At 40.0% G+C, this 24041-nt stretch overlaps 1 protein-coding gene across 1 annotated transcript in view; it reads left to right on the top strand.

The window, feature by feature from the left end:
* The window catches only part of Cped1 (cadherin like and PC-esterase domain containing 1), a 252839-nt gene that overhangs the window by 15694 nt on the left and 213104 nt on the right, over positions 1-24041 (top strand). Inside the window, exon 2 of the mRNA XM_051175736.1 lies at positions 9873-10065. Within this exon, the coding sequence (XP_051031693.1) occupies positions 9873-10065 (193 nt within the window). The remainder of the gene's footprint in view (positions 1-9872; positions 10066-24041) is intronic.

Genomic DNA, 24041 nt, shown 5'->3' on the forward strand with positions numbered 1-24041 from the left:
TGGGGATCTAAACAGGACTGGAGGTGGGGACCTAGGCAGCAGGCTTTGTCAGTGGGAATATAGGAGGGAGAAAAAGGAGACGGAAGTGGGCACTGGAAATGTGGCATTTTGGGAAGTGCATGAATGGATGCTATGGGAAGGGCCACAGACTGTCCAATAGTGACCATCATTTCTAAGCCATATCAGGGAGTGATAATGTTCCGTAAGTGGCTTTTGACATCCTGAGGTGTGAATCTACCTATAGGGCATTATTACAAAACTGAAAACTAAAGTATATTTACATACAATGAATGATGTATTTATTGCCCAATTTTTGTTAAATCTGTGAAGTATGTTCATTAAGTATGTGTGACATTCAAAAAGACATTTTTTCCCCCTAACAGTATTCTTAGTGTGCCTAGTTTTTTAAATTAGAGGAAAAGGATGTGATTCCATGATTCTTTTTCAATGCTGACCATCGCTAGTACGTAAACACCCCTTTTCTTATTCTACTTGCTATTTCAGAGAACCACTATCAATTTATATACTCAAAACTTGTGGAGTTTTTATTGAAATTTTTGTTTTACTATTGTAAGAGGGCCTGCTTTCTACAACCTCTTTATAAGACGTTTAGTTAATAAAGTTCTACATTTGTGAATAACTATATTCTGGAGTCTTCTGTATGAGTGGACAGGAGTGGGAAGACAGGAGTGCTGAGGGCTAATGAGGGTAGTAGAGTGTCTCAGGCAGAGCCTGCAGAGAAGGTGATGAGTGGAGTCTGAGAATGAGAGGGAGACTTGCGCTCAGCAGGCCGCGGAGTGTTGCTGGAAAAGCCTCAACCTCAGCTTTGGAGCATCAGGCATCTTGTGAATATCTCTGGCCACTGCATGGTGCATAGGTACTGATGTGGGGGTAACGGCCCGTGTTCTTCCTTTTCTGTCCCATTCATTGGGCAGGGACTTGCTATTTTAAGGCTGAGTTGCTGAATTAATTCCTTGTTTAGGCACCAGGGGACAGAGGTTTGCTACTAGTTTAACATACTCCAAAAGAACAAGGTCTTTCCTTGTCCGTGGCTTGTTATTTCACAAGGGTGGATTGTAGGTTGCACTTTTTCTTTACTATGGACCATGTCTTGTAAGAAGTGCGGATGCTAAGGAAGCTTGGAGGGCAGGAAGGACCCACCAAAGTCACTTGGAGAGCTTCTTATTCCAACATAAGCTAGTGTGACCAGGGCCTGGCCTGCAAAGAAAACAACTTCCTACTTGTGTTAAACTTTATTGGAGTGCAGAGGAGTAGCACAGGGAAGGGGTAGGGTGTAGAGGAAGAAAACAGAAGGACAGACTGAAGCGGGATGGATGCTCAGAAAAGGGATGGCTTTCATTTGCTCCACAGTACAGAGTGCTACAGATAAGCCAAGCACATCCCCTCCCGATCTCATTTCACTAGGGTTTGTTTTCCCCCCTCAAGCTGTCTTGAAGAAAGCTATCTGACCGGCACCCCTCCAGCTATTGCTGTGTTTTTATCTTCTCAGCTGGGGCTTTGTTATGTCTGCAGAGTTATAGTAAGCGGAAAACTGATGGCCCGCAGCTGTGCTTGGTGGGTGGCATCTCAAGGCAAGGAGTCGTGGATTGGATTAGCCCGAGGAATACCTTCCAAAGGAGGCTGGAGACAGGCTTTCTATTACTTTCAAAACACACACAGAGGGAAAGGGCGGGGGTAGGAATTTGGGAGAAGCCGAGAAGGGAGATGGATAGGTTCTTTTGTGTTGCCTGGCACAGGGGGTCATCTCAGTAGGATGGGAAGGCAGTGCCAGGGCAGGTCAGCAGCCACCCCTGAGCCCCCGGGGAAGGACTCTAGAGAATCTGCGATTCTTGTGTTCTTGGCTTCCTTTTGAATTTCCCTTGTCTCCAAGACCCATACTGTATGTGAGCCTTGTCCTGCAGGAGGAAGGGGTGGACACAGACACTACACTTCACACGGGCGTGGTGTGTACTTGCTGAAGACTGCGGGCTGGGAAGCTGTTCTGTTTGCTTTCTCCCCTCCCCCCCTTTTGTTTTGCAGCTTGCTGCTCTCCATCCTGTGCCCTCTTCCTTTCTTCATACACACCAACTGTACAGTGCGCCTGCCCTCCTCAGGAAGGCACCATGTGGCTCCAAAGGTTTGGGTAGAGTGACATGAGAAACCTTTAGACATCTCCTACAGATAGCACACCCAATGTCTTAAAGATGTGAGCAGACTTCATCCGGTGTTCTCTGGATGTTAGTATCCCAGATGCTCCTCCAGGACACATGCAACTTGCATCGATTACCAACAAATATTTGTGCAGATGGCTTGGTCCAGCTGTGTCTACTGTCCCCTGCTCTTCCCCCAACTCTGTTCTTTATTCTAATTAGTAGGTTCAGACATACTTGGCTGGCTGTTTATTGAATGTCCGCAAGCCATTCCCCCTCAATGGGACTTGACCATGCAGTTTCTGCCTCCCCTGCCTCTACCACACCATGCCTGGCTCCACAGAGTAGAGGCAATAGCTCAGCCTCACAGTTCTTTCCCAGGCTTCTCCTGTGGTGGGCTGTCACCTCAACGAGGGTCTCACTCTGCCCTTCTTGCTGAGTCACTTGGGGTACTGACCCACCTACTTAGTTATAAAATCCCTTTCCTGTATGATGTGAGCGTAGCCCAGGAAACCTGCTGGGTTCTTACTATCTTGCAATTAGATTTTTAAGTGGAAATATGTTTGATACGTGACCTGGAAAATCCTTTCCATTTTACTACCTTAAATAGGTGTTCATTTCCCCAAGGGGGAAAAGAATCTATTTTATTCTTACAGTGGAAAAATTAAAACATAATTCACTATGATAGAACTCTGTGATAGTTTTAAAATGCCAAGAGTCTGGACCAAAAAGGTAATTTAACTTTTAGTCATCTGTGACACGCATCCAAAGCCGTTGATATGATTTGTATTTGAGCATCAAAAGTTCTCATAAATATACAGTCACTTCAATAAATCCACCAGAAAGTCTTTTTGTCATGTGAAAAAAAGCAAGTTTTATTTGCTGGCCCTACAATATTTTAAAGAGCTGTATTTCTTGGGTTTGTCTAAGTCCCAGTGAAGAATTTGAAGGTAACTGAGAAATATAATACATTAGGAATGATTTCTTTACTCAGTATTTTACTGTAAATTGATTGTGTTTTTCAAGTACAAACTCATTTTTGCTATTATTGCTATAATACAAAATCCTATTAGAATATGTTCCTTGATATAAATTTTAACTACTTTCCATTGCCAACATATTAAAGTAAAAGATGTTTACATGCATCCATTCAAAACATATTTGTGATTGCATCTTCTGTGCCAAATATTGCCCTTAACTGGGAAAACAAGAGAACTTGCCAGACAGAAACCTATTTCTCTTCTGGTGTAGGGAGACAGGTAGTGAACATAATAAGTAAACAAACACACAAACAATTGGTGTATATTATAAATAATGACCCTTTGCGCTCATAATGGTCCTTTGCATGCTAGGGGACAACCTACTGCCATTATTCTGCTAAATGATCATGATATCAAACTACTTTCTAAATATTTATCCTTATATCCACAGGTTGTATCCATACAGCTCTCAGCCCTCATAGAGACTTCTTATTGCAATACATGATGGTTAACAGACAGCCTCATAAACCAGTGCAAGTGCAGGAAACAAAGACTGTGGCATGCTCAGCCCCAAGCAGGACAGCTATATCCTTTCTTCCTGGCGAGTCTCAGAGAACACTGTAGACAAGGGCTTGGGAAGATTGTATGGGACTATGATCAGGGAGGACTATTGCAAAATAAGATCTTCTGGATATAAACATGGCTGTTACACTCCTGCCAGCAGCTGTGGCTTCCTGAACAAGATCAAGCATGGATGGGGGAGGGGTTCATGAAGCCTCATCCTACCTGAGAAGAACTGGGAGTTGATGAGTAATGGGGAGGGAAAGTCAAAGGGTATGGTCTCTAGTAGACTGTCTATGCTCCACAGGGCAGCTCTGTACTTGTAGACCTAAATTTCACTCTCAGGGATATAAAGAAAACAAAACAAAAAAAAACAAAAAAAAAAAAAACAAAAACAAAAAAAAAAAAAAAAAAGAGGATATGAAGTTGTGAGGAGGAGGATGTGGAGGAGGTCTGGAAGAAGTTGGAGCATGGTAAAGGGATGGGTATGATCAAAATACATCATATACATGTAAGACAATTTCAAAGAATAGAAAATATAAAAATTCATAAAATGATTTGTAAAGAAAGAAGAGAGCAAAGGAGAGGGCGGAAGGAAATGAAAGAAGTTCCTTCTAGAAAAGAAACATCGAAGGTAGAAATAGTGGGGGGGGGGGTACTTCTGTTCCTTCGGTTTCAATAGGGCACAGTTATTTTCAACACCAATGTTCGGGGGCCAGACTGCAATAGTTAGGAGCACAGGCTAGTCTTAGAGAAGTCCTGGGTTCTGTTCCAAACACACAAATGGCAGCTCAAAAACACCCGCAGTTCTGGTTCCAGGGTTTTTAATGCCCCTTTCTGGCATCCACAGATGCCAGGTACACATGTGGCACACACACATACATGCAAGGAAACACGCATACACATAAACAAGAAAGAAAGGGCACGGGTTTGGGTGCTGTGTGGGAAGGTGAGGAGGAACTGGGAGGAGTTGGGGAAGGGAATCTATAATCAGAATACATTCTATGAAATTTTTTTCAATATAAAAGAGAAAGTGCACATAACAATTTAATAAAAGTACACTTCTATTTGAATAAAAAAGATGATGACCCTTCTGAAAGAAAACCTAACAAGCCTACATGCTTTTTATGACACAGACCAAACTTTATCAACATTTAGAATTCCTAATATAAATGAACAGCTACAATACAATGTTATAATTTAAATTTATGTATGTTTTAGCATCATGTAGTGTTAAAACATTGTGTTATTGGACATGTCCATATCAAAACTTCATTTTCTTTCCAATATAAGCTCATGAGGTAGGGTTTGTTCTTTCAGCTATACACATGAGAACTCTTGGATGTGGACAGAGTCGCAACAAAAAAAAAAAAAAAAAAAAAAAGCAAATAGCAGAGCCTGAATCCAAATCCATGCTTTTGATGCTCAATCTATCTCCCTGCTCCATCGAGCACTCCTAGTACTTAGTACTTTATTACAATAACCCACCTTCGCTTTACCTAAGGTGATATAAAGATTTCAGATTCTGAAGTCTCTCCAGTAAAAATAAAATAATGTGCTCATCTATAAAAAGGCACTCAGATAGTCTAACAAAGTGATTTCTGAGGAAGACCTTTGCAAATCTCTCAGTAAGAAAGACAGGCAAATAATTCTGGACAGCAGGGTTGTGAGCTTGGAGGTGAGATGTAGCGGACAACAGTGGCTAGATGTATGATCCCGCCAAAGATATGCCTTTGAAACGGAAGATGTCATCACAAGCTCTACTTCCCAAAGTCTGCTTCTCACACTTGATAACCCTGCATTTGTTGGTGCAGTTGACTAATAGTTTGCACAGTGTCTGTTTCACTTACGTAGTATTTGCACCTGTCATTGAACTAGCTAAAACTGTCCCTGCCCTTTGGTATTGGGCCATACTGCTGATACAGTGTGTTATAAATATTACAAGGACAAGAACAGTTTATACTACAGGATACTGTTTTACTGACAATCTCATTTCCTTCATTTGCTAGAGTCTCAGAAGTGAATTAGAATTTCAGGTCAAGTTATGGGGGTTATAATAAAAACACAGCCAGCAGAACTACACTATTTAAAATGTGTCCAATAACCAAATGTGCTGGTAGAAGTTACACAGCTTCAGTCGCTATTGGTTGAGTGAAAAAAGCGGAGTGGTAGCTTTCAAGCCGAAAATGACTGGAGTTTAAAATACTCTCTGCTCAGGTCCAATCCCTGCGGTCCTTCAGGCAGCTGAAACAGCAGGAAGCATCCTGTGGTTAGGGAAAAAATAGTGCAAGAAGGGAAATTCTGGATCCTTGTATTTCATTTGAGTGTCACTGATATATTTGGAATTATCTGTCTTCCCCTTCCAGCCAGAGGCCCGTTTGTTTATTTTGGCCTGGCAAGGGCCACACAGTCCCTATAATCCCAAATCTACCAAAAGTCACAGCCTGTGCTCAGTTGCAGACACTTCTTATGAGTTTATCATTCAATTACATTTTCTCAGGAATCATGTCCCAGTTTGCAGATAAATTCTTGGAGTGTAAATAGTGTGCTGGTTAGTTTTTGTCAGTCTGACACAGAATAGAGTTATTTGGGAAGAGGTAAATTTGAGACTGGCTTGTAAACAAGTTAGTGGGGGTATTTTCTTTATTAATGGTTGCTATGCAAAGTGCAGTCACTGTGGGTACCAACCCTAGTTGGGTGGTTCGGTGTCCCTTCCTGGTTTCTGTTGTTTGCCTCTAGGTTCCTACCTTGAGTGTCTGCTATGGCTTGTAGTCAGTGATGGACTGTAATCTCTGATCCAAGTCCTTTCTTCATCCAGCTGGTTTTGGTCAGTGTTTTATTCCATTAATTACATTACATTACATTACATTAAAGCAAACTAAGACAATTTCTTTATCCACAAAACACAGTATTTTTAGCAATGGAGGAAGCACTGCTTAAGTATGTTTTTCCCTAAGTACCATGCATAGAAGTTGATTATGTTCTGTTGCTTCGGGCGACACTCATCACACTTGCACATAGCTCAAATGCGGAACATTTCTTGGCTCCTTGTTCTTTACAATACAGCATTATTTTAAAAACACAGAGACAATACCTGCTATATGGAAAGCATGGCTTTAAGTACTTTGCAACTCTTGACTCTTTCACCCTTGTAGCACTCCCAGAAGAAAGATATCATCAATGATAGTGCTAGAAAGACTAGGTGACACATTTGTATTCTGGTCTTCACTAGGATTGGACCATACATTTGCAGAGAGCAAGAGTTTGCAGCTAAGTCATCAGTGTCTCCTTCTCCTCCTCCCTTGACCATCCTAACCCCACTCCCTCCAAGTCTTGTCCTTATTTTCTTCTTTCCTTTCTTGAACTGCCTCATTGTGCACTTTGGCTAATCTTGAACTCTTTATCATCTTGCTTCAACCTCCTGTGAGCTGCAATTGGATAGGTGTCATCATGCCCAGCTAAGTATATTTCTTCTTTCCATAGATATCATTGAATATTTTGATTCTGCACTACAGTCCATTGATTTGAGTATCCACACTTACTAAGTATACGCCATGCACAGTGTTCTGTGATAGACATTAGAGATAAACCAACAGGGTGAGCGAGGTCCAGAAGGAGCTGACATGGCAGAGAAATATAAAATCCTTCATAAACACTGATTGTGCTGTACTTGTCAATTATGTCAATTTGATACAAACTATAGTCATCTTTGAGGAGGAATCCTCAACTAAGAAATGACTCCCATAAGACTAGGCTATAGGGCATTTTCTTAGTTAGTGATTGATGTGGGATGATACCTCAGCCTATTGTGAATGGTACCATCCCTGGGCTTGCAGTCCTGGGTCCTATAACAAGTCAAGCTGAGCAAGCCATAAGGAATAACCCAGTATGCAGTACTCCTCCATGGCCACTGCATCGGACTCTAGGTTCCTTCCCTATTGGACTTCCTGTTCTGAATTCTGTTGATGACAAACAGTGATATGAAAGTGTAAGCCGAATAAACTGCTTGCTCCCAAAGTTGCTTTGCTTATGGTGTTTCATCATACCAGTGAAAGCACTAAAGATACTGATGGAAATATGTAACACAATTAAACATTTCTAACATAGATAGTGACTGGATGTTTTGGGATGGTTTGGAGTTGGATGGATGGATGGATGGATGGATGGATGGTTGGATGGATGATGGATGGATGGATGGATGAGATGATAAAAACCTTATAGACAGGAGGCCTTTCTAGGGTATATATTGAGCAAGTGATAAAGAACAAGCTGGAAACCGGGTGTGGAAATACTTGGGTTATACAACCAGCAATAGAAAGCTGTAAGGAGTATGGGTTTTTCCGCCTGCTGCCGCTGGTCTTATCCCGCTGCCGTGCCAGCCCCAAATAATACACAGAGACTCTGTATTTGATACAATGTTATTGGCCAGGTGTTAGTTTCTTATGGGCTAGCTCTGTCTTAATTATTAACTCATTTCTATGTATTTCCACGTGGTCTTACCAGCAAGAGGAGGCTGGTGGTTCTAGTCTCTCCAGACTCTCCATCTTGACTCCTCCTTCCTACTTCCTCTTCCTCCTTGTCTCCTAGTCCCTCCTATCTTGCTTTCCTATTGGCCAACAGTGCTTTATTCATTAACCAGTATGAGAAACATATATACATAATGGCATCTCCCATCAAGAAAGCAGCTCCTTACAGACTTGTGGTATGAGACAAAGAAGTGGATTTGGGAACTGGAGAGATGCCTCAGTGGTTAACAGCAATTGTTCTTTTCCAGAAGACTATAGTTTGGGTCTCAGCACTCATGTCAGGTGGCTCTCAACCCCCCCCCCCCGAATCTCCAGATTCAGGAGACCTGATACTCTTTCCTGACCTCCACAGGTACCACACATAACTGCACATAGTCACACATATACATACACAAAATAAATAAAATCTTTTGAAAAAATAAGTGAAATCAACCTAATTTGCTAATGGAAACAGTGGTTAAGGAAATTAAACACTTAAAATCATGGGCATCTTATGCTTCCGACCGGCTAACTGGACAAGCTCATGGATAGCTATTCAGAGTGATTTCCCCTCCTTTCCAGCACCCCCTTTGCCTTCTCCTCTTTGCCTTCTTATATCTCTTACCTGACCATTGTCCAATCTCATCATCTCCAACAATGAGCCAAGTTCATTTTATCAAGGTTTCCTTTGGAGTCTCAGAAAGATACTCAGTATCTACCACTAAGATATTGTAAATTAATTTAAATTTCTGCCACTTTCCTACCTGTGTATCCAAAAACTCCCTTTATTCATGGAATAACCTAAGCACTGTAGTGAGAAAGAAGAACATGCAATTGGGGCAGCAATAAACTACTGTGGGAAGAACTCTGAATTATTAAGTCTCAGCAGCTCTTGTTGGCAAACACTTAAGACTCTTCCAGGTGCGCCAAGGAAAAATGTCAACTTGTTACAGTTTGGAGGTACAGTCCATCATTGTTAGGAAGGCATGGCAACAGGATGGGGAGGTGGGGGGGGAAGGGGCATGAAAGAGCTGGTCGTATTGTGTATAGCTCTATGACACAGAGAGAAGTGAATGCTGATGCTCAACTTGCTTCCTTATTATACACAATTCAAAACTCAGAGCTGATGGAATGATGCTCATATCATTGGGGCAAGGCTTCCCACCTCAGCTAAGTCAAACATGCCCAAAGGTGTGTGCCATGGGATTCTAGATCATGTCAGGTTGGCAATCAACATTCACCGTTACAGAGAGCACTGACAGCCTTTTAGCTCAGAGTCTTTTTTAACAGTGTCCTGTCCTCTCCAAGTTCTTGTGCTATATCATGTTTGTCTAAATCTGATTAGAAGATAGAGTAGTTGGGACTCCTCTGATGACAGTCATTACTGTTAATTTCTGTTTTCAGCTACCCTGTCTTTCCAGGCACCAGTTTTCCCCAAGGAGCTCTGTGTTTTTAAATGTTCATCTCACCATAACAGTGAGAGCCACTCAGCTGACCTTCAGCACTTGCCTGAGATTTTCAATGCCCTTGTGGGTGAATGGAGAGTTGCTGTGTTTCATTCCCAGAAGAAATGGGAAGGATAACTTTCTGAATGTCCTTGGTGTATGTTGATGATGCCCTTCAATGGGAATGGACTATGTTTTCACCTTGAGTTTTTATGTCTTCTTTTTTCTTAGATTGAAGAGTTGATTGAGGCACACTTTGGCGGTCGCAGCAGAAGGGCCATCCTTTTCAGGTCCCCTTCACACAGCAGAGCAGAGCTTCAGACCCTCCAGCACCTTCTTGATCAGCATGGCTATAGTGTTGTCATTGCTGAAGAAAGACTTGGTGCTGGCCTAGGTCTGGAGCTGTTGGACCAAGTTCAGAATAGTAAGTAACCCTTACCCCACATATGAACAGATTCTAGACCATGCTGCTAAATTTCTTTCTCTCAAACTGTTTCACAAAACAGAATTTTATCTGCAATCAAGTATCTCATATTGTACACACTTAGCTTCCTTGTTTCTTTTCATTACCTTTCTCAGTTTTTTTTTTTTTTTTTAAGTTGGATCTCTTTATTCTTGACATTATTCTGTTTGTATTTCGGTAGCATTTTGGAGTCACATAGTTCATGTTTAAATGCTACATTAAAAATGTTTATGTTTATGTGTGTGAGTACATATGCTGCCTAGCACCAAACTATTCCATATTTTAAGGAAATTGCCACTTCATTTGATTGCAAGTAGAATGTGCTGGAAATTGCTTTGCAAAGCCAGTTGAAATGAGATTCACAGATGGTTCTAAATATGAAGGTGGTAAGGGCATTTATTATACATGCCATTAGTCATCAAGTATTTTCATTTCTATCGTTTGAAGAGAAAATAAGAGACAAAGTTAACTAAAGTATTTGAAAGAAAATTGAGTACATGAGGAAGGCTGTGAGTAACAGCTACTACCTCTCCAACAGGGCAGGTCCCACGCTATACTCTGTATTCATGACCTCATTCAACACTCTTTGTCACTGCCTGACTAAAAAGAGAAAAACAAATTCTCTTCACATTCCAAGAAAGGAAACTTGAGTCTTTCTGGGAAGAAATGGACCATAATGATGTGAGGAAAGGATGGAGGGAAGCCCTGGTCCCACTCCCACTTCCTGTGTTCCCACTCCCACTTCCTGTGTACCCACTCCCACTTGCTATGTTCCCACTCCCACTTCCTGTGCTCCCACTCCCACTTCCTGTGCTCCCACTCCCACTTCCTGTGCTCCCACTCCCACTTCCTGTGCTCCCACTCCCTCTTCCTGTGTTTTTCTTCTCTGTTCCTCCACTGCCTTAGTCTTTTGTGGCTCATTAATCCTGCATGGAACTCTTGGGAGATAATGCTGATGCAGACTATGCATTCAGCCTAGGCTAGTAACATTTTACTTTTTACTATGACACAATATTATTACCATCCCTCAATGTCCACAGAGGATTGGTTCCAGGACTCCCTGCAGATACCCAAACCCCTCTTATGAAATATTATAGTCTTTGCTAATAATCCCTTTTACATCATGTATAATACCCATTTCACCATAAATATAACACACATCATTATTATGCATTGGACATCATTCATGAAATAATGACAACACAAAACTGTTCACTTTCAATGAACATGTAAGAACTAAAAAAATTTTTCAAAGAATTTGTGGAAGTGGTACTCCAAATGTGGAAAGGTTTTCCTTTTTTTTTTTTTCCCCATAAGAAATGGAAAACAAACTATTTGAATTAATTACATTTTTCAATGGTAGTTTTTTTTTTTTTTTTTTTTTTTTTTTGAGAGCAAATAGTAAGCTTCTGGTGGCCTGATACTCTTGCAGCAAGGTAAGGAGTTTGCTTCTCATTCAGTGTGGTTTCCCTTTGCTGGCCTATGGGGGGTGTGTGAAAGAAAATTGGAAAGATGATTCTGAGAACAATAGATGATTCTTGGCCTTGATCACCCTTCACACTTGGCTGGTGGAAGCTTTCAGGGAACAGAATCCATGAAAATCATTTGATGAGAAGGTGTTGAGTGTCGTTTGTAAGGCAGGCCTCTGTGAATGCAGCATACTGGTCTCTGTCCTGGAGGAGTGGCTTAGAAATCTAAACCAGTGGCCCTCTGCCTACAAATAAGAAAACCATAAGCCCTGGAATGCTGATAAGAACTGAGAACAAAGTTGGTGAGCTTCTTTGAGTTTTGTTGGGTTTGGATCTATGAAAAAGGAGCAAGCCAAAGTTGCAGAGCATTTGGAAATGTTGTCATCAAAACCTTTTTGGGATAGGAATTGGATAAAGGAAATGTGGAAAATGTTTAGCATCTCTCTTGTCCCACACTGAGTGGGGTGATTGCATTACCCCCTGCTTGCTGTGTGACCAGCATTCAAGTGTGCCTGGTGACATGCTATTGTGGTCTAAAGTCCCTATGCCCCACCACGTCTTGATGCTACCCCTGACTTAGTGTGGATACAAAGTGGATTATCTGTGCCTTTCACCTTCAATTCAATTTAAAAATTTCTCCAGCTGCAAAACAGATGGGTTGCATCGCCTCTTTCTCTTGATATCTGTGGGTCAGTTTGACACAAACTGGGGAGGATTACTTCGCAGCTTCCAAGTAGTATGAAAGTGCAAAGGCAGATTGAAGTAATAGAATCTGGCAGCCCCACGAGCTGCTGGGCCCATGACCAGCAGTAACTGTGTAATGTCACCAACATTTGTCATGTAGATGATGACTCAGGCCCCTTTCCCATATCCCCCCAGCTTTAAAAACATCTTCCCAGCTCAAATTTAACACTCTTTTACTCTGTTATCTATTGCCTGCAGCAATAGGATCAATTTCACAAGATGTGAAGTAGGGAAATTGATTTTGGTTTATAGATTTGGTTTTTAATTTTTTCAGCATGCAGCACTGTGCAGAGAACACTGGAAATAAAACAGCCCTGTAATTCTAATCTAACATATGTAATATATGGAATTAAAAGAGAAATCACAGCTTATTTTATAGGACCACCATTTTAACCTAAAAGCTATGCTTGAAGTGTTCATGCTACGTACTACAGAGATACTTTTTGCAGATTAGAATTCTTGTGTTTCCTTTGCTGGAGCATGGTTTACTGCCTCGTTATGTTATTTTACCTCCTGTGTGTGAGCAGAGAAGGAAGCTACATTGATGTGTGTGAACTTCTGCCCCCAGGCTGTAGCTTGGAAGTGGAAACTGCTCTCAAGGACCCGAGCCCTGTCCTTTTATTTTGTCATTGCACTTTCTACCTGGTACTAATTTACAATCTGAAAGTATGACATTAAAATCAAAATAGATACTCCCCCACCCATGCTGCAGAAGGCACAGAGGCAGGGTTGATGCATTGAAGAAATGCATTCATGGACAAAGGAAAGTAAGTATGAGGCCCATTTTCCTTTAAAAAAAAAAACTTATTTTTTTCCCTGCTCTTCTCTCTTGTCCTGACTTTACCCCAATCACTCTTCTGACCACTCTTTTTGTGCCATTTTTAAAAGCCTTTGTGGGATGATAAAAATAATACAGGTTAGAAAAAAATACATAAAAAGGTTCATGGGCCAGACAGGTAGCATCCCACTCTTAATGTAATCTGTCCTGGTAGAGTAACTTCAGTTTTGTTTTGTTTGCTTGTTTTTTTAGTTTTGCCTGTATATGTGTCTGTGTGCCACTTGCATGAATGTTGCCCTTATAGGCCAGAAGATACGTCCTATCCCCTAGAACTAGAGTTGCAGACAGTTGTGAACCACATGTGTGTACTGGGAATAGAACCCCCATCCTTTAGGATGCAGCTTTCACTCAGCCACTGAGTCATCTCTCCATCCCCTGGGTTTTTGTACTTTGTGTGTTTGGGGGTTTAAATTCTATTTCTTAATATATACCACTTGAAAGGAAAAGTTGGCAATTTCAGTTCCTAAATTATGATATGACCATTATGAATCCTCCTTCCCTGGGGGTTAATTCCATGCTAGGGGCATAAAAGAGGTTGATGACTCCATTGGGAAAGAATATGGGTTCTTTTATATTCTTGTGTGTGTAAGTTATTTCTGCTCTGGGTCTCTGCTAAGGGCAGTTGTAATATTTACTTCTAAGTAGCATGTGAAATGGATTTAATCACTTTCTCTAGCCTCATTTGAGAAGAGGCAAATGAAAGTCCTGCCAACATTTTATCTCATTCATAGTTCTGGAAGAGGGCCCAAATTGTAAATGCTGAAAACATATATGTGTGCCTCTCACATGCAGCAATGCTGGGGACACTGATCTAAGGGGTAGACGATGGGTTCACAGAACAGTAATTTTCAGGATTAATTTTAGAAAGGAAACTACACAAAAGCCTACTTGCTGCTGTGCCATTGTGTTGCTTATAATTTAACAGTGTAGGTGTTTATAGTCATTATTTCATCTTCACACTGGTTTTGAGAACAGCACAAGGACAATGGTCTTTTTAGAGCTAAGCCTACAAAATGTCACAGATTAAAAATGTACTTTCATGGCCTTCCAATCCGTTGCTTTTGAAATACAGAGCACATGTCCTTGCATTCAGGAAAACATGTGCTTCTCTAAGGAAAAGGTGAAAGTGCTATTCATTTACTCTCTTTCCTACCATGCCAGTGCTATTTAGGACGTCAGAACTTCAATGCGTAGTGACCTAGAAGAGAGTAGATGTGTTCTAAAGCTTTAATACCTACTCCTTGCTTGAAGTTTAAGTAAATCGTGGCCCAAAAGACTCTGACTCGGAGTAGTTTTTGACATGGACCAGAATTATCCGTGTGTTTTTAAAGAGCAGTACCTATGTAGCCCCTTTTCAACTTTTAAATGCATCTTATACTTTCAAATTTCTGTGTGTTGCAGACCAAACCTTATCTCAGAGCCACAGAATTGAATAACAACTATGTTTTCTTACTTGAGGGTTTTCTATGGAATGCTTTCTGGAGAAATTCAAGAAGGGAAAGGGAAAGGAAGGCCTTACTTGCCAAGGTTGGCCAAATCTGGTTCATCGCCTGTGCAAATAAAGCTTCACTGGAACACAATCACACTCTTTTGTTTTCATATTATATTGGGCTACAATAGAGTTGATTAATTGCAATGAGTATTTCATAGTCCTACAGTCTAAGATTTATATTATTGTACCTTTCTGGAAAAGATTTTTGACTGATGTATCTGGAAGGGTAAATGGATATAGCTTGATCCAATATCAAGCTGTCAATTGGAACCTAGGTTTGACACAATTTGATTTTTAAGTTGCAACAAACCTCATTCAGATAGACTTCTATGGATTGCAGTAAAGCATATAGTAATATGACTATAGTATGACTACTGAAATGGAGATAGAAGGATAGGAACTATGTTGGGTGTTTCTTCTTAGCTACAATAATGTGGGCTTAGCTTTGCTGTTAAACCTCCAAAAATGTAGAGAAACAACTGAAAAGTTTTACTCTCAGAAAGAAACGAACAAATGTTACAGCTACTCCTTTGAGCTTCCAAAACCACCTAGTAATATGTATGTATGTATTCATGTATGTATATGTGTACATATATGTATAAAATCAATGTTAAAAGGAATATTATATAAACAGCTGTAAGTAATGCAAAGAATCAAGGACCAGGGAAGCATTTATATTGCAAAATAAATTCCATATCCTGGTTCTTACAGAACCTTTCATAATGGGCTGGACTATCCCATGCCAGTGGGCTACATTGAGGTCATTGTTATGAGAGGCTGCAGGACATACATGAAAAGTACTGCTTAGCATTTGTATTGACATTGAACTTGACACGTCATGTTCTAAAGAATAAGAATTTACCCAAATGTGATGTTAGGAACCACTAGTAAATGACTCAATTTATAGGGTAAGAGATGCCATCACTAATTAATACAAAAACTATAGTAAAGAAGAAAGAAAAAACTACTTCCTTCTCTGTTTCGTGTCTGTCTTTCATCCTTTGCTCCCATGCTTCCTTTATTCCTTCATTTCTTTCTCTTCCTTTTCGGTGTTCCACTAATCCTCTTGCTTAAACCTCCTGAGCGCTGGGGTTATAGGAATGAGCTACCATACCTAACTTGTTTAATATTTTAAGTTAAATTCACTTGTACTTTTTGTACTTTCAAAATAGTCATATATATGTATTTCAGACCCGTGTGTGTGTGTGTGTGTGTGTGTGTGTGTGTGTTCAGATTTTATCTAAATTTGAAATGTTTCATTAGTGGCTCAAGTTAGTATAGAAAGGAGCACCCCTGCAGATGTTTCTTTAGCATCTCACTCTCCTGATCTTCATGTGAAACCCTCATGGTAGAAAGGCTATTCAAAATTTCTTTACTGTTTATATTGAAAATGAATCTATAAGGTAGCTGAGATTTAAATTATCTGCAAGTGTTGTGATAAATTCTTCCTTCTCCTGTTGCCATGATAAATACTTCTACCGAAACAGTCTGTGGGAGGAAGGGCTTGTCTTCTCACAAGGTACAGTCTGTTGTGGGGAAGTCAGGTGGGGGGAGCTTGAAGCAGCTGCTCACATGGCAGCTGCCACCAGAAAGCAGAGACTGATGGATGTTGCTGCTGCTCAGCCCCATTTTCCCACTTACAGGGTCTAGAATCCCACAGTGGTCAACTCTTTCCACATCAATTCACTTAATACAGTAACATTAATCCCCCACAGGCATACTCATAGGCTTGTCTCCTAGATGATTCTAGATCCTATCTAGTTAGTAATCAGTATCAACCACTCCAGGTCCAAAGAGCTTAACCAGAATTGCTTCTATGGAGGAATGATGGACTCTGGTGATAGAAAATGTAAGCTTTAGAGTTAAGATGAAGCACAGTTGTGGTCCTTAGGTTTGTCTTAATATTCTTAATGCCTATATAACCTTGAGCAAGTTACTTAATCTCTTGAGCCTCGTTTCCCTCATATTCAAATTGATGTGTTGAGAATAATAGCCCATAGTAGGTTTCTAGGAATGGTAGATAATATTGTGTGATCTAGTCACAGAGAGAGCATGATGTTCCTCTGTTGGAAGGTAGCTTTAAAATGGGACCTAGCATAAGGGTATGCTGCTGGTGTCACTGTGGGCTAACTGTAGAGTATAAATGTTCTCCAAGTTGGAAGCCCTCAACCTGCATGTTCTCATGGGATAGTCTGGGTTGTAAACATGAGGTTTAGATTCATTTTCTTAGAAACCCTAAAGTTTATATATACAGTCTAGAAACTCCCCCAATTCACAAATTATGTCTTTCTGCTTATCACTTAAAAATCATTCCTTCTACATAAAGATAAATATGTATTGACTGTAGAAATAAGTGAAGATAAAAAGTACATCACTTTAGGCGTCAAGAATGGATATCTCATGAAACTTTTCTTAAAATTTAGGTCGTAAAATATGTGTGACTTATTTTTATTTTTGAAATAGGTTCTCATTTGTAGCTTAGGCTGACCCAGGACTTAGTATATAACCTAGGCTACCACCACCCCAACACTCCTATTTCAGTTTTCTGGTATCACAGGCATATACCTCCACTCTCGGCCACACTTTTTATTCTTATATATCCTTTGAAGAACACTGATACTCTACTCATGGGATAATTTGGTGTTATGACAAAAATAGCACAAATGTAATAATGGTAGTCTGTATAGCCTGTACTTTATAAGCCATCTAAGTCCAGATTGAAATTACTTTACTCTTTGGCCAGGAAGATTTCAGAAGTCTCTTGTCATCCATCTTTGCATGATGCATTTTGGAGAGGCCAGAAGAATTCAGACACAAGTAGATGCAGGTACCCTAAACTTTGGATAGGTAAATGGACAGTATAAACTCAAGCAGAGAGTACAGAACAGGGTCTTCATAGAGGCCACCTACTTAGACATGATGGTTAATGGTGTTGCCTAAAGATGTTTTTCAATGAAGAGAACAAGAAAATGAGCATGTAGCTTTTGCGTTTGTGGGACCTAGAAAGCAACAGGAATAAGTGGTCCAAACCTCTATATCATCCCCAGGGCCTGCCTGTGTACTCTGCACTATTCTTTTTGGTTATTTCCTGGAATAATGTAAAGACTCATTGTGTGCTGTTCTTCCTCTTTCCTTTCAAAAGACATTTTATGAGCTAGGATTTTCATAACACATTCTTCAGTCAAGCAAAAGAGAGAGGCATCATCACATCCCTCACTTTCATACCATCCAGGTACTGGTTAGTCTTAATTCATAGATCAGTATGGTAACCTAAAAAGAGAATAGATATTTTCTCAAAGTTATTGACCTGCTTCCAGGGTAGACTCCAAGTAATATGTTCAAGAGTCTGGCAGAATATATATATTTTTTGTCAAGTCAGAATTATTTATGGATCTTTGGAGAGGACATTTTTTTTCCAGGTGTAGCAGAAATCAGACTTCAGCAAGAACCAGAAAATTAAAAAAAAAAAAAAAAAAAAAAAAGGTATTCCCATCACAAAGACTGTTTTTGGGAGGCCATGTTGTAGCTGAACCAATATTTTTGCATTCCCATTTTTAATGAAAGGCCTTGTTGCAAGGCTTACTTGTAGTAACTCTAGACTAAGGGTGAGTATCTTTGACTGAATCAGAATTGCCCTCATGGAAAAGTCCATCTCTCACAGTTTCGGGTGGAACAGAAGCAAGTCTGTGATGCAGTTGAGTTGCTGCATTGAGTAATTGAGTAGGAAGACTAGTAAATGACCATCTTCCTGCTTATGATGCTATTACAGACTTTGTGTGTGCGCGTGCGCGCGCACGCGCACGCGCGCGCAAGTGCGTGAGAAAGAGAGAGAGAGAGAGGGCAAGATAAAAGGTAAACCTCTTGTTTCGAGGGCACATTTCTTCAGTCTTAGCTTCGATCTGGCTTTTTATGGACAGAAAAGAAAAATGAAGGAGAGGAAGGGATAGAAAACCACTAGTCTGGCTCCAATTTGGGGCTGGTCCCCTGTGGGTGTTCGTGCACATGTATCACAGGTGCCTCTACCGATAACTTAAAACTTGAGCCTAATGAACTTCTCATTCCTTTTCCTTCCCCTACCCCCACCTGCACCCTACTGTTCCCCTGACTTTAATTTGCTGTATTTAGCAGGAGGAGAAGTGAGTAAAGGTCACATTTAAAAAGGTGCAGTGTGTTTTGCCCGGTCGATATTCCGCCTAGAACACATCTCACATGAGTTTTTTATTATGTGAGTAACGGGCTCAGAGTAGTATCGGAAGTGCTTCTGAACTTTAATCAAGCCAGGGCTTAAAAAAAAAAGAAAGGAAGAAATTGAATCAAAGAAACTTATAAAGCTATGCTGTTCTATTTTATTGCATTATGCCTCTCAGTAATTGTGTGCCCAGGTTTATTGTTATTTTCCTCAGTGCGTATGGAAATACTGATGTATTTACAACCAAACAGAATTTGTTCTTTAATTGGCACAGTGGTGCCCAAGAAACTGTTTACATAACCTTAACTTGTTTATAAGATGGCTCTGGTTCAATTTACTTTAATTTTGCAAAAATCTTTCTTATTCATAAATGTTGAGCTTGGAGTGACCTCCTGTTCTGATGTTTCCTTTACCCTCCACAGTACAAAGGAAACAAAAGCCAATGTCTATCTCTCCCTTTCTCTTTTTGTAAAAGCACGGCCAAAATTAAACTGCTTCCTTAAGTGAATTCATTCTTGAAAAGAAAATAGCAACCAGATGCTTACTGAAATCGTAGTCTTTCTCCCTCAAGCCTAGCTTCTTTGTAATTGTTTGATCTTCATAGAAACCAGATTGGGTGTGTGAATTCTCCAAAGCTGGGAACTATTTAATAATACTTTGAAGACATTTTTTCTGAACTGTTTTGTTCAATGTACTTCCCCTCTACCTACAGATTTTCTTTCTTTCTTTTATTTTCTTTTAGATGTAACATTGAACTTTTTATAAATAATTTATGTCAAGATATTATTCTTTTATATAGTTTTAGAATGGAAGATTTAGAAACACTAAATTAAGTATTTTGTTTGGTTTTGCCCTAGACTAAACTGCTTTAAATGGCAGATGTAATTTGCAAAAATAAATAGTATCCATATATATTTAGATTGAGGACAAACTCCCAGAAAGAAAAACAAACGCTCATCTGGGATCTTTCAAGGGACAGTGTTTATGCATTTGCTGATGGGGACACTGGGGCTCTAAATAGTGTATGACCATTTCACTAAAAATGATTTACTAACCACTTCATTAGTGATTGGATTCCTGAAATATTTGAAGTATTTTTTTCAAGTTAGGAGTTTGGCAACATCATATCATATTCCCAGGATACCTTTTAACATTTGTAGCATTTTTACTTTCTAATCTCACTATCATAGAATTGCTGAAACTGCCTAAATCATTCCCTTTTTATTTAGACTCCCCTTTCTAAGAATTAATTAAGATCACTCCATGATGTCCTTTCAAAGCTTTCATCTCTTCTAACTGAAGAGCTCCAGAGAGAGTCTCTGTCACCATCCACCTACAGTAAAGGAAACAGAGTTGTGGGCAAATGACATCTTCTCCTTGGTGATCCCGGTCCCTGAGCTGGCTTTTTACCACACACAACCTGGAAACAAGCTTTTGAATTTCACCAAAAACTCCTTCTGATGCAGAATCCAATCAAGACATTACCTTTATGAGTATATTTTTTGGTATAAGAACAGATTTGAGTGTATGATATGTGTGTATGTTAAAATTTATATCAATATTTTAAAATTATAAAATTAAGCACTGATGCAGATTCCCTGAGATAACTCCTTGGTTCTTGAATCCAGTGAATTGTGGTGGTTTGAAGACCATCTTTGCCCTGGAGAGGGGCGAGAGGGCAGACATTTTATTAGCCTTTTTCTCTTTGGCTCATTCATGCTGCGTTAGCTTGTTTTTTTTCCCAATTTTGTGTTTTAGTGTGGCTGTTATGTGTATGTTTATATTGCTGACCACTTGATAATGGAGAACCTATTAGGGTCTCACACCTGTAGAACATGAATTCTCCCCCTCTATCAGCCCCCATCATCTAGTACTTGTACTCCATGAGATTTTTAGTATCCATGTTGGCAAATCAGTCTTTGTTTGGGTCTCATTTAGGCAGCCACATTGTTGAGATATCCTGAATATGGCTTTCCTGTCATATCTAGAAGATACAATTTCACAGTGGACTTCCTGGTCCTCTGGGTCTTTCAATCTTCTGGCTCATTCTTCCCTGGTGTTCCCTGAACTATACTTAGATGTAGGGATTCCATTGTAGATCTATCAGTTAAGGTTGGGCACCTCTCATGGTCAGTTTTTCTCTGCATTTATATAGTAGTCAGGGAACTCTAACAGACTCTTACAACAATGTGGGTTATTGCTGCTTATCTTGGCTACCTTCCAAAAGTTGAAAGTAAGCCCCACTGTTGAAGATACTCATACCTCAGACACAGGGCCCAGAGGACTCAAGTTGGAATTGACCTGAAATTCTCTTCCCTGAGGATTAGCTCCCACAGTACTGGAAGGACCTATGCAAGCTACCAAGAGAGGAATGTAATCAATAATCAGTAATAATTATGAACCCAGCTGTCACACCTAAAAACCACTGTGGGATATCCCTCACAGTGCGTTAGTGGCACTTCTGTCTTGGCAGTAACCAAGAGCGGTCTAATTGGACTTAAACCCACTAAACAGGAGATAATAACACTTGGTACTATAAACTTAGCCTACCTATGGCTAATGATCTTGGATCTTGGAGAAGAAACTATTACTACCATTTTCCCAAACCACTATAATTCCTAACTACATTATAAATATTTACCCTTATACCCATAAGTGACTGTAACTCTTATCCTTCATCAAAAGAACTTCTTTTTGGAGAAAACAGACCCCTACAGAAAGTCACAATTTCCTTGTCCATATTTCAAACACCCACCCCTTTGTGTTCTTCCTTCAAACATAGGTATCCCAGGAGACATTTCTCCGGGCTACTCTTTTTGCTCCTTGTCTTTGATATCTTACATTTTTTCCTACATTATAAGCTTAATAATTTACTGATTGAATGTAATCCTTAAATTATGTTAAATTCTAATCTGCCTTCTGTGGGCAGAATTCTGAGAGGCAAACAGTTCTCAGTGCCTATCAGGCATTATTTATTTGGTACCTTGTCTGGGCATGTGTGACGCAAAATGGACTATCTTGCCACCAACACCTGTTGTTCTTGTCTGACATTTTTTCTGTATTTGTTTCTATATTCCATCTACGTTGTAGGTTCTATAAATCATTGTGAGATCCTCTCTCTCCTTCCTCTAGAGCTCATGCCTGTCAGTGGGCCCTGTATGGTGTGCCTCTGCCAGGGCTCTGCCCACTGCACTTCCTTTGCTGCTCACTGTGTGTACCTGTGTGTATCTGTACAGTAAAGTAAAACCCATATTTCCTAACTTGGCACACAGAGATTTCTAAGCCAGGTTATCTAATGCTTTCATATCCCTGATATAGCCAACCTGCCCACATCTTTGCATAATTTAAGAAAATTAAAATATCTTAAACCAATGATCAGGTCTCACTAGAGGAAACTGAATAAAAATTTTCTGGGAAAGGAATGGAGGTAGATATCATCATTTTAAAAAATGGTTTCCCTAATGACATTAGCATGTATTTAGAATGGGGAACTGTAGCAATACTTGATCATATTTCAAAGCTTTCTGCAAGGCATTTTGCTGTTTGGGATTGTGTTTCCTAGGATTCCTTACATAAATTTAGATTTTGCTGGCGGTGGTTGGTTTTGGTTCATTTGTTTGTTTCCAATAGAAGGATCACGTACTAAAACAAAAAACTAATGAGAGACTGGTTCCCACATCCTTTCTGAAGGCTGGCTCCACTTGACCTAAGGTTTCCTACAAGATCCCACTTTATAAATATTTCAAACCACTTCCCTCCAGTACAGTAAGGACCAGGATTTCAATATGCAAATTTTTGAGGTACATACAAACCATACACAGGCCATAGGATTTCCTGTATGTAATTTCTTAAACTCTAAGAGAATATATGGATTTCCCAATAAGTGTTCTTCAAATTGGAAATAGCAAGCCAATTATCTGAGAGTTCCTTATACTTCATCCATCCATACATGTCTGATGTCTAGAGAAAGTTTTGTGCTATTTTAAAAATAATCTCACATGTCTATGTTGTTTTCTCTTCTGTAACATAAACAGCATACATTGAGAATGTTTTGTTACCCACTTCCATGCCTTTCTACATAGCATAGCCTCTTACATGTACTCAGTGGGTATATAATTGAAAAAATAAGCCTACATGTACATTGATAAAGTCACCATTTTATGTACAGTTTAAGGTAAAGTTATTGACACTGATGAGACTTAACCAGAAGACAGAGCAAAGCCTGCTGTGCTCAGGGACCCATCTGCAGATAACTAACTGAAGACCTAGTGGAGGCTGGCTGGAACCTTGTTGCAGCTTCTTCAAACATTTCTGTTTTCAAAAAAACAAAGCCTACTAACAAGTTAATAGTAATGTTTACACAGCCACAACTCTCAGTTCTTTTTGGAGAAAGATTATGAAAGACACATAGGAATCTTAACATTTGTGCAATAAAATATTCCCATTAGAACCGAGACCTCTTGGAATTTAAAAAATCTTGTTAGCATTCCACTTCCTTATCAGAATGACCAAGCAGTGACTAAGGACACAAAGGACAGAGAGGTCCGTGGTGGGGCAGGCTTGCATTCCCACTATGTGCATTCCCACATATCGATCATCAGAAAGCCATGGGAATCCCTGTCTGAATGTTTGCTAAGAACATGGGTTGAGAGAGTACCTGCTTAGTTCCCCAGCATTATGATTCTCAGACTTGGTACACAGGGGGAACTGTCTGGAAGACTTGCTAACTGGTAGCCTGTGAGCTCAACTCCTAAAGCATCTGACTTAGTGGGGATGGGAGGCAGGTGAAGGATTTGGATTCCTGGCAATGTTACATTCTGGTCCTGTTGATGTCACTGTACTTGGCTACTATGAGTTGTCAGCATGTTTCATCCATACAGCCACTGTGCCATACTCATCCATATAGCCATTGTGTCACACTTGGCTACTATGAGTTTTCAGGATGTTTTATCCATATTGCCACCATGCGATACTCATCCGTGTAGCCACCATGTCATACGCATTCACAGAACCACCATGTCAGAAACGCGGAGTGCTTGCTTTCCCATTGGTCTGTTTCCTCAGGGACGCTGATTCAGCATGTATCCATTTTCAGGAGAAAGAGCACATTAGGGTTCATCAGCAAGATAATATTTTGTTTGATGCCTGAACTACCTAATTCATAAGTGTACACAGCATAAAAAAATAACATGATAAAACCAATCT

Source organism: Phodopus roborovskii, unplaced genomic scaffold, assembly GCF_943737965.1.
Source record: "Phodopus roborovskii unplaced genomic scaffold, PHOROB, whole genome shotgun sequence".
Lineage (NCBI taxonomy): Eukaryota > Metazoa > Chordata > Mammalia > Rodentia > Cricetidae > Phodopus > Phodopus roborovskii.